General features: G+C 37.9%; 1 protein-coding gene across 2 annotated transcripts in view; it reads right to left on the reverse strand.

Annotated features, from left to right (window-relative positions):
• ADCY2 (adenylate cyclase 2) overlaps positions 1–18,366 on the reverse strand; it is a 205,666-nt gene that overhangs the window by 106,884 nt on the left and 80,416 nt on the right. For both annotated transcript variants that reach the window (XM_035319663.1, XM_035319664.1), the window contains exon 4: positions 4,374–4,523. In XM_035319663.1, the coding sequence (XP_035175554.1) occupies positions 4,374–4,523 (150 nt within the window). The remainder of the gene's footprint in view (positions 1–4,373; positions 4,524–18,366) is intronic.

The raw sequence follows: 18,366 nt of genomic DNA on the forward strand, positions 1-18,366 counted from the left end.
ACAAGTTGGAATAAAAATGGCTACATATTTCTTGTGTTACTCTTCAGTAAGCAAGAGTCAGAAACCTGGAAGAATTTTGTTAATACCCAGTAGGATTTCTTATACAGACACCATTCATTTCTTTTATAGGATATGATGCAAGGAGACACTTATCTTTTCATTTGCCTCTATTTGAAATCACAACATTCATGCATTTTTCAGCATTCAGAAAGACATTAAAGACAACTACATGCTCACAGACGGAGCAGGTTGGAAGGGATCTCAGGACCATTGTCCAATACCTTGACCCAAACAGATCTAAGTTCAATAATAGATGAAGTGCTCAAGGCCTCTGTAGCCCAGAAAATACACTTTTTACCACAACATTAGAAGCTCTTTATTTCACACACCATATTTAGACTTCTCTGAGCTTTCCTTGGCCTGATTTTAGTGGAGGGAGCCGTGGCCCATTGGGCAGGGGCCTGCTGCCTCCCCAGTGCCAGCTTTGCGCCAGGAGGGTATGGGGCAGGGTCTGGCACCCCCCCACAGCTTTATGCTCAAGTAACACTGGCCCTCAGGCCAGTAAAACTGTCACCTCAGGCCCCCAAGGGGCACACAAAGTGTCCCACTCAAAATCTTGTTCATGGGCAACTGGGAAACAGTTTCTGTGTAACTATTTGTCTATCAATCCATCCCAAGGCCTTGCAAGCGCAGTACAAATCACATGGCCTGACACTCGCAGTGACAACCCTGCATGGCTGGGCAGCATGTCTACACAAGGCTAAGGACAACAGCAGAGAAAAAGGGAAGATATTGGAAGGTTTTCTTCATAACCGTTTTAGATGTTTACACTTTGAGTTAATTAGATAATTTGGACTGTGACTGTTACTATTATTGTAACTGAAATACTGCTAATAATTGTATTAATTAGATTCAAAATATATTCTGAGCTCTGTATTCGTAGTGTTCTCCCTTTTGCCCACCATATTTGAGGCCTAACAATTTATGCAGTTGAATCTTGAAGATCTCCTAGCATGCCCAGGGAAGCTGTGGATGCCCAGTCCCTGGAGGTGTTCAAGGCCAGGCTGGATGGGGCTTTGGGCAACCTGATCTGGTGGGCGGTGTCCCTGCCCGTGGCGGGGGGGGTGATCCTTAATGTCCCTTCCAACCCAAACCACACTCTAAAAGAAAGAAAGCCAGGATTCCCTCAGAAAAACTGTGCTGTGTTCCTGAAAATATTAATAGGTTACATTTTAAAAATGCATTAATTGAACTTAGAAGAATCCACATTTTATAATATCCACTCCAAATAATATATTTCAAATGTTTCTGTTCTTCACTAATGGCCTCAAGTCTCAGAAATGCATGAGGTCTTTCTGTTTTGGATTCATTTTAAGACAATTTTGAAGTATTGCAGTGCTTGTAATGAATGGTTGACCATGTTTCAGTGAAAAAATTAAAATGCCATTCAATGATTTAAAACCTCATTCATTTCCATCTGCTACCTGAGTGTTGTTTCCAAAACCATCATTATACTGCCTCCTTTTTAGAGATAACATTTTAGAGAACCCACTGAACACCAACACCTTACAAACATCTCTCTGCTCTGTTGTAAGCACTTCTTAGACTATTCCTATGCCTTATAATACAAAGCACCAGAAGAAAGAGAGAAGAGCAATTATGTTAACTACTTGTCAGCATCAAGATCTTGTACTCAGTGTTAGTGAGTCATTACCCCTACAAACTGTCAGCCAGGCTGTATCAGTGAGACAAATAATGTTAAGAGAGGCTATTTTAAATATGTATCTTGAAATAATGGTTCAAATCTACAGAGGTCAGAATAGTTTCACAAATCCTTTTAGGTACACTGAAAAGTTAGAAAAGCTATGTGAGAAACACCAAAGCAGGCATCCAAAATAACGCCTTTTGCCCCAGGAGTTTGAAGCTGATTCTCACAACACTAATGGGATTAAATCACACACACACGCACAAAAAAAAAAAAAAACTGTTCATAAAAGACAGGGCTCATAATACACAAACATCTATACACTTGTAGGCAAGCACATATTATACAGGGCAAACCCAAATCAAGCCTAAGTATTACATCTATGCAATAAATCATATGAAATTGTGAAGGCCTTGAGTACACTCATAGGCCTTAACAGCCTCACCTGGGCCTCCAGCCACTGCCTCTGCCCTTGGGCTTAGAAGCCCCATTTCAGCTCAGCCCTGGGTCTTCAGCCCTGCCTGAGTTATGCTGTAGGATCTGGCTGTGGACCCCATCATATCTTGGTCCTTGGTTAACATCCCAGCTTCACCTCAGACTTGCCTAGCAATTGCTGAATCTGACCCTGACCTTCCTTCTTGACCTCAGATCTCATCACCACAAACTTTCTTGATGTTCTGGACTCTCACTTGACCCTTGCAGCCAGTACTGGTTTTGCCCAGCTCACCTTGTACTGTGGGACAAGGTTGGTGAGACCCCAACCCTGCTGGGAGATGTCATCACCTTTGAGAGCAGCCAGCCTTTGCTGTGCCTTCACAGAAATACACAGCAGTGTAGATACAATACTTCTAACTTGTATCTGAGTATATATACACACACCCCTGTTTCACCAGATGTTAACACGTGTTAGTCTCCCTTGAACATACTGAATTCAGTGTTTCTCTCAAGTTCTTTAGAATAATTGTTGAGTGGTAATTCAATATACATATCTACTAATATAATAAAAATGGTGTTCACAGAAAGGTTATTCAAAGACAAAGAAAACAATTGAAAGCAACAGCCAACTGCATCTGGATGGCTCTATTCTCAAACAAATTAGGAGGAAATTAATGGAGCAATTTGGAATATGAATTTTACCTCCTACATAAACAATCACAAAAGACATGATGTCCATGAGTGCAAATCTGATCTAGAGCCTTGAGCATTTAGAAGCACATCCTACGCTCTGCACTTGTGTAAAAGTAGCTTGTGGTGCTTCTCACTGAATTATTATTTTGTGTGTGTGAAAAAGACATGGTTTCAAGGGTCAGACTACAACCTTTCACAGACTAATAAAGGTTTTGATCAAACCCAGGGTTTTTTTAGTATGCACCTGCTCCTTGTGTTTCAATGTATCTCTATCCTCTATAAATAGTCATCAATATTATTGACTTGCTACCTGAATGCTAACAATGGGGATGATCATCTTAGCAAACACACAGTATTAAAAGACAGACTGAAGCACATCCACTTCTGGACTAAAGCTTGCAGACACAGAAGTACATCACCCTGGAGAAGAGTTCTTCTCGAGTTAATCCTCATTTACCTTTTCACATTTAAATATCTGGCATTTGTAAGTGTTATGACAAGGATATGCATCCCCTTGTCTTTTTAGCTGCAAAAACTGTGACACGGGTTAAGATGCACGTTACAGGGTTGAGAGGATAAAGGCTCAAGAAATCTACGTAAGAAGATCAGATGATCCAGTTGTTTATCAGGTCAGAAAAATCATTAACATTCATTGAATACTTTACTTACTTCAGTTTAATGAGTCATTTATCCATCTGTTATTAGCAACAAAAATGTCCAAATGCAGACCTGCAATGCACTTACGTGTGTACATGCCTTAATTAATTTGATATATTTATCAGTGAGCTCTATTCTCTGACCCTTAACAGTTCATAGAAGTTTCAGTCTGGTGACCTTGAGAGCAACGTACACCTATCTTCTTTACTACTTGATGAACTAATTTGTATTTCAAATTCTCTTAAATGAAACACCTATCTGTCAGGATGATAGGCACAGTAAAGAAGTTGCAAAGAGACAAAGAACTATATAAAGCAATCAGAGAAGTCTTTTATTCAGCTGCTACAATAAATGACAGATAGTCTCATTATGCAATTCCCCTAGCTCTTCTTAACATACCTGACCCCTAGAACTATATCACATGATTCATCAGTATTGCAGTTTCAAATACTTTTCAAAAACTGTGCAGTAATATCTTCTGGCAATGATTTTACAGTACCAGTCTTGGGCACGAAGAACTGATGATTCCCAAAGCATACAAGTACATCACACAGCTCATCCAATGAGGACAACAACAACAAACAATAACAATCTATATAGCATTTCCACTTCCCTTATAACAAAATATTTTCATAAAACAAATAGAAGAACAAAGAAAGAAGAAGAAAATATGCATATGACCACACAAATAATCATAATGCCATCTTATATTCAGATGGAAATTGTGCAAAACCCCATACAAAAAAATTTGTATATTTCATCAAATCACTTTCAGTAATTCAGTAAGTGTTCCTGCACTGACAAACATGATCATACAGTGATAAATGAGGGAGGTGATAGTGTGAAAACATCAAAACAGACCCAAACATGGGTGTGACTTTACCTGTTGCCGCTTCTCAAATTCCAACTTGATACGGGATTTGATGCAGTTGCACGTGTCTTGATACGTCTGCTGCAGTGCCAGTTCCATGAGGTGTTTGTGGTATGCTCCTGCCAAGTTTCCACAGATGAAAATGATTACATTTGCCAATATCTAGGGGGTTAAAAAAAATGTGTCAAGAAATTTATTTAAATTAGCAGATTACAGTCCTAATCTGCAATGAAAGATTGCTGCAGCAATTACATATTTTGCTTTTGTTTGACTCCTAGCAAAGGTTCACCTTTCAAAAAGCCTTCACAATCAGTGGAAAAGCCCCAACAATTATTCTATTTTCATTTAGGATGAAATAAGAACAATAACGAACAACATTTGCCTATTCTATGAGGTATACACTTACCAAAAAATAAATTCAGCTCACGTTCTATATCTACTCTTGAGTATTATTTAGGTGCGAGCATGATCTACTGCTGTAAAATGATAGCTATGGCTCCTAGAAACAACACCAGAAGCCACAATTGCCAGTTTATTCTGGAAATACGTTTTCTTTTAGAGTGACATATGATTAAAGGGTAAAAAGACACTAATGTCAACATCCAGACTTGCACTTTATCTCACCCTGACCCACAACCACCTGTCAGTCAGCTATAAACATCAACATTGCTGAGGCTAAGCAATTTACATTGCAAGAGGTAACCTCTTTCCTCTAGAACACGCTTTTAGCTACTGTCAAAACACCGCATTTGCCTAACACAGAAAGCTAAACCTATAAAATTTCTTTCAAGCTTACAGCATCAGATGCTCTATGTGTACAACAGTACGTGAACGTGAGAAATAAGTTTGCTTAAAATCAGGATAAAAATAGTTTAAATGTAACATCTCTTCTGAATTGGGTGCAAAAGAGATGAATACAGAAAAGCTTTTGAATTCACAACAGTTTTATATTTCATTTTAAATCATCACTGCTTGATTCTGCTTTGATGTCAGTAATGTCATGGTGCTCTTCTCAGCAGACATGGATTAGTGAAAAAAGAACTTGAGAGAGATTACAGTGAAATGGTAGTGTGTACAAACTGACAGCCACAGCTTGTTTTTGAAATGAAATTGTTAAATGAGAACAAATGCCTGAAAATAAAGATTGTCGGGCATAGAAAATTCTCAGATATGCAGTGGAAAGTTTTTGCGATAAAGTATAAACTCATATTAGCCAAAATCAATTATTGATGCTGTCATGAAGTGTCACAGAATCAGAGAACGGTTAGGTTGGCAGGGACCTCTGGATGTCATCTGTACAAACCCCACCTCCCCCTCCCCCACTCAAGCAGGCCCACCTAGGGCAGGTTTCTCATGACTATACCCAGCTGACTTTTGAAGATCTCCAAGAGGGAGACTCCACAACCTCTCTGGGCAACCCATGCCAGTGCTCAGCCATCTGCACAGCAAAAAAAAAAAACATTTCCAGATGTTCAGAGGGAGCCTGTTATATTTCAGCTTGTGCCCACTGGCTCTCGTCCTGGCAGTGGGTGCCACTGAAAAGAGCCTGGCTCCATCTCCTTTATATACCCTCTCTTCAGGTATTTACCTACACTGCCTTTTTGCTCCAAGGCTCACTGCCTTCTCTTCTCCAGGCTGAACCATCCCAGCTCTCTCAGCCTCTCCTTATAGGAGTTGCTCCAGTCCCTTTATCATCTTGGTAGCCCTCCATTGGACTCTTCCCAGTATGTCTAGCTCTCTCTGAGGGGGTAATCACTGGATGGGTGCAGCCTTACAAATCTCTACGTACAGATAGATCTTCAAAAGTTGCATATGAACTTGCTAAACATACTAACCAAATTAATGAAGTTATTGACTACTGCAAAACTTCAGGAATACAACCAACCAAAATTAAAAAATATACTGAGATAGCTAGATGGAGGAGTAAATTATGAGTATCATCTTCACAGCCATAGAAAAACAGATTACAGTTTTATGACTGAACCAGCTGAAGTGAGAAAATAGATGGAAACAAGTGACTGACAGGCAAGGAAGCTAATTAACCAGGCTTTTCATATTCTCAATGGGGTAATTCAGCCCACATGAAGCTCTGTGCTGGCTTCCAGCACCTGAATTAGGCTGCTTAAAGCCTATTGCCATACTTAGTGTAGACGTAACACGTAAGAATGTAAGTCAATATGTAGATCAAAACTGTGTTCAAAATATCGTTAATTCCTGTGGCTAGCATGGATTTCATTCAGAAATGTGTCACTAAGTTAGTGACGTAGAAAAAAAAATCCAGGAAAAGAAATGGTTTCTAACTCAGACCAACAGCTGTTTTATCTCTGCTGCTTGAGCAAGTATTTCTGTTTTCGTCAATAAGAGTTATTGAAAGAAACAATCAGCTATAAAAGTTTTAATGGAAAATACAAATAGTTCTGAGTTTCTCTTCTCCTAAATCTTGATTTATTTTTTCCTTAACAGCAGTCCAGTTTCAACACATGAGGTGGAGATGAGCACCATCCAAGGTTTGCTGTAAATTCTCATATGCATTCTCCTGGAAAGAACAAATTCAAATGTTTTTGGACCAAGGGAAACTTAACCAAGCTTGCCACTTCCTAATCTACTCTTCTAATCAGCATGAAATTGTATAAAAATTCCTCCCGTCCTTCTGTCAGGCACCTGCTCCAAGAAGACTCCATGCTCCGCATCATTTCATTTATTAGAATGAAATCCTGAGTCAGAGTAGCCTTCTACCTTGTCATTTCTCTAGGCTAAAACCCTACAAGCCCATTTCTTTTCCTCTCTTTCCCTCCCCACCCAGCAGATCCATTTCAGAGAATAACAGAAGATGTGGCTTTTCTGGTGGGAAACACTCTTCATTTTGCGATGAAAGCTCTTATCAATTGTGCAGAAAAAGCTGTAATCAAAAGCCTGTATAACGGAATTAAGGGGTACCTTAATAGCTTATGTAACATGGTTTGGGCTCCGGCTCCTGTCAAGGTAGACAAGACTTAGAACTAGAACAAAAAAGGTCTAACCAGCAATGGTAACTCACCAGCATAAAAAGCATAGGATGACCTTAAAGACAGTACTGCATGAACCTAGAACCTTACAAACAATGTTTGGAGGGGAAAAAAAAAAAAAAAAAAAAAAAAAAAAAAAAAAAAAAAACACTGTGGCAAGGTTTTCTGCTTAATCAATACCTAAATTCAATGTCTACAAAATGTGATCTAAATATAAATAAAAAATTAATGCGAGGAACACCAAGGGACCACTGAGAAGCATCTCTAAGTACTCCAAGTACTAGTTCGCACCTCTAGTCACTCAAGGATGCCTGATCGACCATGCCTAATCTCTCCCTTCTTTTGATCTACAGAACACTGTGTACACTTCCAGGCAATACAGCATTTTATGAATTGTATTTTTACATTCAGGCAGATGTGTTTTTTAGTACCAGTGAAGATAAAATGGTCTGATGTCTAGTGCTTAACTAACAAAATAGATTATATTTAAAAGCAAATGAAGACAAAGTTAAGTAGCTATGACTAATTTCTCAAGAGAGTTGTAAAGTCAACTGAGTTGCTCAGAAAACACAGTCTGTTGTATAGATTGCACTTTAATAATGTAATTTCCTAGTTCAGTTAATGAAAGCTGCCTACAAATGTATGTGTATACAAGGAAGTACTATGCTACATACAAATAAAGGAGTTATAATATAGGCTAATTCTGAACTGAAAGACAAATCAGTTGAATAACCTAGTAACCATATTCAAATAAAAATCAATGCTCTCTACAGAGTTCACCTAACTGGAAAGCCACTAGTTTATTTCATTGCATTTTTTTTTTTTTTTTTTTGAGATACTCTTTGGATACTTACTGCAGTTCTTTGATGAACAGAATTTTCACCAAAAAAAAAAGAAAACTTTTAAAGTCTAAATGAGAAAGCTCAGGAAATGGAAGGTGAGGGGTGGACAAGGAAAGCTATAATTTATAATGTCTGCACAGACATTAATGGGAGTAAAGAGGAAAATCTTGTATCACGGCCAAGGTGCAATTTCTCTGGCTCTGCAAAGATGAATAATCTCTCTTCCCATTGGACCTTTCTTTTGACGGTCTGTGGCATGACTAGCCAAGCCAGGAAACAATTTTATATTTCTTTGGAATCTTTAAGGTTTTAGAATCAGGGAAAGTTCAGCTGGACAGAACAACACTGTACAGTTAAAAGAAAGTGAAAAACAGCATTTAAAAAAGGATATGCTCAGCCATAGAAAAAGCTATTAATTTGCATGGCCACCATATACTATGCCATTTTAGTAATGTATTAGAAGGTTCTCCAGTTATTGCATACAACAGTCTTGCCCAGAGAACCCTGCATAGTCATATTTCACTTTTCCACACCTACAAATGTAGGAAGTTGGAGTTCTAACATTTTAATACATTTAATTTCCCACAATGGCATAGCCACATGATAGCTAACATGACAAATGATGGAACTGCAAAGAGGAGATAGTTTGCCCATACAGCAACTGCCCTTTCAAAACCAAGCAGTTTTGGGAGTAGTAAAATAAATGAACTCTGGATTCCTACAGGTTCTTTTTACCCCTTAACTTGCTTATTTATGAAATAATTCCAACTCCTCACACAGGCCAGTGACTGTTAATAATTGGCCTAGAACTAGTGATCTTAGTTCTAGGTGCTGCCTGGTCAGGCTGGGTAAAAATTGCTATCTTCCAAACTGGTCTTAGCAAGAGCTCTAATTCAGGGTCTGTCATGAAAGTTCACATTTTTTATAAAGGAATGTAGTGATCTTTCAGATTTCTATTTCTGCTTCAGAGCTGATGGTGTAAGTTCATGAATTAAAGTTTTTTGCGTGCAGAACTAGACAGACTTAAGAGCAATTGCATACATTTCCTTAGGAAGCAAGGGTAAAACTTAATTCTTAAATGACTGACATATTTAATACTCTGAAAGGTAAAAGGTATTTAAATCCTCATGAAAAATCCTCATGTTCTTACTGTGAAGAACATACTACAGATGAACAAAAGAAACAAATCTCAAGTACCCTCAGATACTTTGTCTATACTAAGCAGAACCTCAAATATTTTTCATAAAAATCTATAAGTAGAAAAACAAACTGCATTTTTACAAGAAACATCCCAATTACAAAAAAAAAAAAAAGCTAAGATTTCATTGAAACAATGGAGAATCAATACAAAAAATAGTTTGATTTTTTTTTTATTCCAGGTATCAGCAGATGTTCCACATTTTTCAGTGCTACAGTAAATTTAGTAAAAAGTCCCTTTGTGGATGGGAATGACACCATACAAAACATGAAGTTATGAACTTGCAGTTATATGGCACTTTCTTCTAATTTGTATGTACAATTTTTTTTAGGTTTTGCTATCAGCATTGTGGGCATCAACAAGATATTCCTTTTCTTATTAAGATTTCTTATTGCTGCAGGCTGTTTTGTGGAATGGATGGATTTATTTTACTCAGCTCTGAACTTATATCTGAGCCTATCTATATGCCAGTGTGGATGAAAACAGATCCTAAACTGTAAATTCCTGAATCAAAAAAAAATAGACTAGAAACAAGAATCAAAGTTATGGTCCCTTTAGAACACTTCTGTGCAATGCACAATCAATATCATGGACTGATTAATGCCTTCTTATTTTTAATATAAAATATTTTTTGCCAGAAGGGAGCTCATTCTCTTCACTCAGGAGGAACCAGACAACCACTGCACTCCCCTTTCTGCCTGCAGGGAGAAGAGTTAGAGTTATTTTATATTTCCATGTGCATCAGGGATCATGTTATTTCTCTACTACTAAAACTGTTTGAACACATTTGAATATGCAATTAATTGGAACAGAATGGAACAAACCTACAAACTTCCTCAGATGTACATTTAGGTAAAACTAAAAGGTAACTTCAGGTTTGGCTTGAGTTTTGAGACCAGAACCTGTAAATAACTGATACTTTCATCCAAATTAAAATATCAAGTGTTATCCCAGAAATTGTGAATCACACTTCTCATTTTTGAGATAACCTCAACCTTATCTAAGTAATTAACCTTCCTCACACTAAAAACAAAAAAAAAAAATCTAAAAAAAGACTAAGATGTGTAATACATATTTACTTCAGTACAAGCCTGCTGCCAAGTTAATTCTGTGACAGTAGATTTATCTTCCCATTTCCTCAGCATGAGTATTGCTAGGATATTTCTCCTGTACTTTCTATAAGCCTTCATGAAATTTCTTCCGTATTACCTACCAGGCTTCATAAAATTTATTAATGAAACATAAATCATCTCTGAATATATTTCAATGTCATTTTTTCATATTTTGGCAAGTTTTGCTGAAATGACTCAATAGGTTCAAAAGCTACCAGAAGAAAGATGGAATAACAGGTAGTGAACTGAAAATCAAGCCTTTTATGTAATAAATAAGGCTAAAAATAAAGTAGAAAAAATAGCAAGGATTCCTTCTTTAAGTCTTAATGCTGCTTCTTACACCACACAATTTGTAGGTGTTTCACTATTTGGAATGACCAACATAATTAACTTATGAGAGAACTGGGTATCTTTCCCCTTTAAAGAGGATGCTTAAACCCTCCTAGAATTGCATGCTTGCTTCCATCTTCCAAGTACTCGAAATCCAGAGAGTTTTCCAATGGGAGGTGCTCCACCACCACTCATCTTCCAACATTCATTTAATGTTCAATCCAAAGCCCCTAAGTAACATGCTTATAGTCAGCTTGAAAATACTTAATGTATATATCTGAACAACTACCAGTAGGAAACTCAAACCCAAATTAAAAAAAAAAAAAAAAACACCTCACAACCCAACCCATTATCATTTTATATGGTTAAGAACATCTAAAAATAAATTGTAGCAGAGAAGCTGGAAGTCCATTAAAATTTTCTCTATGTATGTAAGAAATAATTAGTCTCTCACCACAACTACAGACTAGTATCAGATAGATAATTAAGAACTGAAGTATAAAGGAATAGAAGAATTTGTGCAAATAAGTATATAGTATTAAGTGAAAAAAGAAATTAGAATTATAGAGAAATCATCTCACAGCAGAAGAAAATTAAAGAAGTTTTAAAATGAGGAAATGATTTCATTCATTGCATTAGCTTCTGTATTACTCATACTCTGGAGAAATATTACGAGTAAATCAACTGCCTCGAAGAGTTTGTGGTAAGACCAGACAGTGCTCAGGCTGGAACACGATGCCGATCAAGGTGGTAATAAAAACCACCCAACTATCACAGATGTTTTTAAGGAAATGCATTACAGTTATAGACATATCTGTAAGACGAATCTGGGAGTCTAAATGTCTCCCAGAAGTAATACTTTGTTGAACATAATCAAATCATTTTTACGCTGTCAACATTTGATAGCATGTTTCAATAATTTGATATTAAATAGCACGAGTATCATATGCTGCCTCTCAAACAAGGCCTTTTCTCCATAGGCCTTTTTTTCGCCCCAAAGAAAAATCAATGACCTTACAGCCATGACAGAAAAAGTAGAAATTAACCAGATGCAGAGCTGCCAACCATCTTGCTTTTCACTATATTTTGGGGATACAGATGTATGACAGAGTAGCTAAGCAATGTGGTATCCAACAAGGACTGTACACTCTCCTCTCATCCTACAGGAGAGACTACTCCTCTCTCCTCATGTGATCCCCAGGCAGTGTGCCAAGATCCTACAGCAGTGGGTCCCCAGACAAAGAAGAAATTACAGGCTGCACAGAACAGAAATACATGAACTGCAGAAAAAAATACACAAAAGGGAGAGTAGGTGGCAAATGACTAAGTTTCACGTACTGCATTTTAGACTAGACATGCCTGCTATTATTGTTAACAACAAACAAACAAATTAAATACTCCAGATTATCTCCCATCTAGGCTGTTTATGGTAGTTAAAGGAACTTCAATCATATCATGGGAAATGTTTCCATAACTGAGGAAATTTAAATCACATTTGAATAAAGATGTTTTGGAAACAAATTAACTGCATGTCTTTTATCTTGCCTATGCTGTGCTCATTTGCTAGGGTTTTGTTTTGTTTTTTGTTTTTTAAGAACTACTGCAGTAGTGGACTATTGAAATAGTCTGTAACATTACCTGACACATGGTGAATCCATCTTTAATTAAGGTCAGCATGACCTAGATCACAGCAAACATTTCCAAGCTTTAATTCTGACAGGAAAAATCAGCTCACAAAATAGAATCAAGTTCGTCTATGTTAAGAGAAACACATGAGTCTGGATTTTAAAGTAAGGCTATAACTGTGTCAAGGCAGATACAGAAAAGCTCTTTAGAAGCTCCATTATGTAAGAGTAGAAACAATTTCCCCCCACCCCCCCCCCCCTTTTTGTACTGCTTCAAAGTTTGTCAAAAGCAATCAACATCCACACTTACTTCATGGAGGGACAGGGAGCCAGCAACCTATATAAGAATTGTTAGGCGAGGAACATAATATTGATCTGAACAACACTTGCAAGCTGCTGCCCAAGATTATTTCCTAATCTTTTTCACCTGGTTATCAATCATTTTTATGTAGCTTTGTATTCAAAGCTTCAACAGCTTCTTCACATGACGGTCTTCAGACCAAAAGGCCTACTCGGCACCACAGCCTACAGTAGTCTTGTCCCACTCTAAAAGCACTAGATCCTGAAACCTCACAACTCATTGGAAGATAAATGGAAAATTGATTTTCAAGATGCCTAGGTGCCTAGCTCACATGGAGATCAAAACACCCAATATATTCTTCCAAAATGGCTTTTAGGCCCACAGATATCTTTGAAAATTTGATCCTAGTTCATTTCAATTGAAACAGCCTATTTACACCTCAGTCACATCTGGCAACAACCAACTCAGGATACTTTTGTTCTGACTTCTCTCACCCTTTTTCCTTCTGCCAATCATTTTCTCTCCTTGAGTTTTTATGCATGAAGCAGTTCCAACCACCTGGAGCCTAAGCTTTGCTTTTGAGCAAGTCCGTAAAACTTCTCTCAAAATTAAGTCTACTGAGGTGCAGCTAGCATGGCAGAGAAGCCCCATCCTCCAAAGGTTTTGGAAGACTCACCCCTGGTTGGCCTGCTTATCCACCAAACCCTGTGACTGCAAGTCAGTTTGTGTCACTAAAACTGAGAACAAGATAGGCTTTCACAGGCGTCTTCTGTGGGATCTGCTTGCCCTGGTGATTGTCACAGTTCCTTCTAGCTTTTTAATCTGTACATTAACCTCTATTTCTGCCTGATCAGCACACTTAGGACCCTAAGGCACTTTCTGGCCCTAGACAAGTTATAATGATTTCCAGGCTCATACTGATGGTACAGTGCACCTCCTGTTCCAGGGGAAAAGTAATTAAGTTTCCCACAGTGCTGAAGGAGAAAAACAAAAATTGCAATAATTAAACCTATTAAGTTACATTGATTTTTAGAAATCCTTAAGAAAGCAATATGACTTTTATGAACCACATAAAGAATAAAAAAATACACAATATTCATTATGTCTGTTAAGAGTATAAAAGAATATGACAAAATATAAAGCTTTCTTTACCTCCTCCAGGTATGAGCTCAAACAAGAATAGCATGTTACAAACGTTATATATCAGGTTTAAGGTCAAACCGTATGAAGATGAATATTAAAATCAGCATTTCATCAATAAAGAGATGTAAGAAATGGAGGTATTGAGAGAAAGATGACACTTTAAAAATGAATCTTAACATAAATCAGTATGACTTCAAGAGAGAAAGCCAGAGATACAGGTCAACTCCTCTGAATCCCAAAGCACTGTACCTTGACACTGATGAACTCTTATCACTTCTCTTTTGTTAGAAAACACAAAGTTGAAAACAGTTATGCAACTGAATACAGCTTTGGCTTTTTTTTTTTTTTTTTTAAATCCAGCTCAACAAGCTCCTTAAACTGAAGAGTTTCTGCTGAATATCTTTTAATTTAATTCTGCGTAGCACTACAAGAAAAGGGAAAAACAAGGCAAACCAAAATAATGAAACAGGCAAAGCTGGCTGCCACAACAGAATATTAATCATATTTGCTGTACTCTTTCAAAAGCTTACTAGAGTATAGTTATGTAAATGTTGGAGGGAAAGAGAATTACTAACTTCTAAAGGATTAATTAAAAATATCTGTTTTTTAAAAAAAAGAAATTGTTTTTTCAAGTATATTAGGGTTTAGCACTGTCCCTCACCTCAGTAACCCTCTCCCCACCCCCCCAAAAAAGGCAATACAAGAAAACTGAGTATCAATACCCTCAATCTATTCAGGAGGTATATACATTATTTGCGTGTCTAAGACTTCCTTCTGAAAGCCTGATTATCTGGAACTCTGCATTCCCTATGTGATCTGTGTTTTAACTTCAGTCTGATACTCTATTGCCTAACTCATAGAAAAGTGCAGCCTTTAATGAAGAAACCTATTGTGAGGACAGAAGACTTCCATACTTGGGTTCAGACTTCTACAAAAGTCCCATGATAGAAGTGTCCTTGATTCTATTTGGACTCACTGATCTAAAATAGATTATACTTGAACAGAAACTTAACTTAGGCAGAAACCTAACCAGAAGACCTTGCTAGCCACAGGAGAAACACAGTAGTGTAGTATGGAAGTATTATTCTCAAAATACAGTCTAGAGCCTTTGATTTGCTACTTAAATTACATGTTTAAGGAAGAGGGAAAAATACAAGTATTTATCTATACAATATATACAATTTTACATGTACACATACAAGTACTGCCAAGACCTTAGCTAACAAAAAAAATCATTACAGCTAAAATGTTGATATATTCCTTAGAATATACCATGATCTTTACTTGAAAAATACTGTAAACTATCTGGTGCCCATAATATGAACATATCTGCAAATCTGAGTTCAAGAAAGCATGAGGTTCAAGCCATACATGCTACAGTTTTACTTTGATCGATGTTTTCAATGCTTAATGGAAGGCTCTAATCTGAAGTGTAGCAGCCCTTTGAGATGCTGCCCATTGTTCCTAGTCTTTTGTGAACTGAATTTGTCAGGATGAGGCAAAACATACATAATGTATTCTGAAAATTCTCTCATCAGTAGCTACACAATTACCATACCTTCTTTTGCCATCCAGTTAACAAGCCAGTAATTGCATTATCAGCCAGACGTGGTGTCTTTTTTTACTTCATGCCCATTTATATTTCTTTTGAGCAGATTTTTTTTTTTTTACTGAGAAATACATTTGTCTTAGGATAATCAGGAATATTAAATTATTTCTCCTAGTCTAGAAAGGAGACTTTACCTGCCAACACATATGATTTCGATTTTGATTTCTCGCATCTCACAGGTACAGAAAGATATATGTAAAAATCATAGAACCATCCAGGTTAGAAAAGGCATTCAAAATCATGAAGTCCAACGATCAACCTGACCTGCCAAGTCCTATCACTAAACCATGTCCTTTAGTGCCATGTCCACATGTCCCTAAAGCATCTCTACCATTTCCCCAGGCAGCCTCTTCAAATGCATGACCACCCTCTCTGTGAAGAGACTTTTCCCAGCATCCAATCTAAACCTCCCGTCATGACCTGAGACTGTTCCTTTGTGTCCTATCACTTGCTACCTGAGAAAAGGTAGCAAGTGATAGGACCTGCTTCACCCGCTTTGTTGCTCTTCTCTGCATGTGCTCGAAGAACTCAACGTGCTTATAGCGATGGGTCCAAAACCAAACACAAAATTCTGGTCTCATCAGTGCCACATACAAGGGGACCATCACCTCCCTAGTCCTGCTGGCACAGTTCGATGCAGGCCAGGATGACATTGGCCTTCTTGGCCACCCAGGCACACTGCTGGCTCACGTTCAGCTGGCTGTTGACCAACACCCCCAGGTTTTCTCCTGGGCAGCTATCCAGCCACTCCCCTGCAAGCCTATACCACTGCATCGTGTTGTTTTAATGCAAGTATAGGACCCAGCACTTAGCCTTGTTTAAGGTCATGAAATTGGACTAGGTCCATTGATCTAGCCTATCCAGATCCCTCTGCAGAGCCTTCCTAACTACAAACAGATCAAGTCTCACCTAACTTGGTATTTGCAAACTTAGAGTATACTTGATCCCCTTATCCAGATCATTGATAGAAATGTGAAACAAAACCTGCCCTAGTCCTGAGCTTTGGGGAACGCCAGCAGTGATGGACCATCAAATGGATTGAATTCCTTCTACTATGACTCACAGTCTGGCCACCCAGCCAGCTCTTCACCCAGCAAACCCTGTCCAAGGTACCAAGCAGCCAGTTTCTCCAGGAAAATATTGTGAGAAACTCAGATACTTCACTAAAACCCTGGAAAACAGTATCACCAGCCTTTCCCTTATCTAGGGAACTGTTAATCTTGTCATAGAAGGGTGTTGAGTTAAGCAGGCAGGACCTGCCCTTCATAAATCCACACTGGCTGCATCTGATCACTTGGTTGCCCTATATGTGCCACATGATGACATTCAAGATTATCTGCTCCATTATCTTCCTTGGTACTGAGGTCAGAATGACAGGCCTGTAATTCTCCTTCCTGCCCTTCTGTATTCTCCTTGCCCCTCCTGGATTCTCCTTCCTGCCCTTCTTGTAGACTGGAGTCACACTCCAGTCAACCGGGACCACCCCAGTTAGTCAGGAAAATAAAGGATTCACCTTGGCAACTCTTAAACTGGCATTGTTCAAATTGAACTCAAATAAAATCAAAACAAAGCACCACACACAAAAAATAAGCAACAGACCTGTGGACACAATCCCAACCGTTCAGGTTTCAGCATAATAGAGTATAATCAGTCACTCTTCTCTCCACTACTGTTGATGGAAACAGGCCTCGACATTTTAAGTTCTGGCATGAAAAGCAAATATCTTTACCTTACTTGATGTAAATTGATGTAAAACAGTTATTTCAAGCCACATTCACATACTACAGAAAAATGTGTATTTTGTTAATTGAAACACTAACTCTTCACCTCAAAATTGCATTGGTCCTTCTCAGGACAGACTTTTCATTTCCTTGCTAGTAACTTCAGATAATTTCCACTGGTTTTGAGGATCAGGCTCAACACCTCCCCTGCCTTCACTCAGGGTCATCAGAATTACAGTGACCTATTTTTCTTACTAAATAAGCACGTCATGAAGCATTAATGGATTTTCTATCTTACAGACTCTCCTTTCATACTGTCTAAAGGAAAACTTCTTTCAGAACAGAGAGAGGCAACAAAGCAGATCAAAGGTACAGAATGACTTCCAAAAGAACACCAAGTTAGCCCTTCAGCCAGGGAAAGAGATGACAGGGAGGCATGACAACAGAGTATGAAGTCACAGATGGCCTGTAGAGGGTGAACTGAGTCCAACTGTTCAGGTTGCTGCAGTGTAAATGTTTGGGATACTCGAATGAAGCAAACAGATGAAAGGTTTGATTCTGGTTCTTCTTATAATGCAGTTAAGCTGCTGAACTCTTGCCACAAGAAGCTTTAGGCAAGATGTACCATACTGAAGGATAACAACAAAAAAAAATCCTAAATTATTATTATTGTTTTTTTTTTTATTTTTTTTTTAAGTCCTGCCAGATCTGAAATAGAGGAATAGAGGTGAGAAACAGACTTGTAAGAAATAGAAAATCATCAAAAATAAGTGAAAATGGATTACAAACCATTGTGGGAGAAAAACAGAAAGACTGAAAAAATGGGAGAAAACTTTCAGCTGCTTAAAAGGAAAACAATTTCAGAAGGCTAAAATAAAATCATAGACTTCTGACTTTTGCTAGTTTATAGACAAGAGGAACTTCAGTTCAAAGGATGCCACTTTCAGAGCTATCAACATGAAGGCCAACAATCACAATTTTTAAGAAGGGAAGATTTATTTTCCATAGCATAAAAGAATCTAGCTTAACTGCATGCACTGCATATCCACTCAAACTGTGAAAGAGCATTGCAGATATGCAGAAGCATCACCCTGAAGTATTTAAGTGTGTAGATAAGCA

This window comes from Oxyura jamaicensis, chromosome 2 (genome assembly GCF_011077185.1).
Source record: "Oxyura jamaicensis isolate SHBP4307 breed ruddy duck chromosome 2, BPBGC_Ojam_1.0, whole genome shotgun sequence".
NCBI classification, from domain to species: Eukaryota; Metazoa; Chordata; class Aves; order Anseriformes; family Anatidae; genus Oxyura; species Oxyura jamaicensis.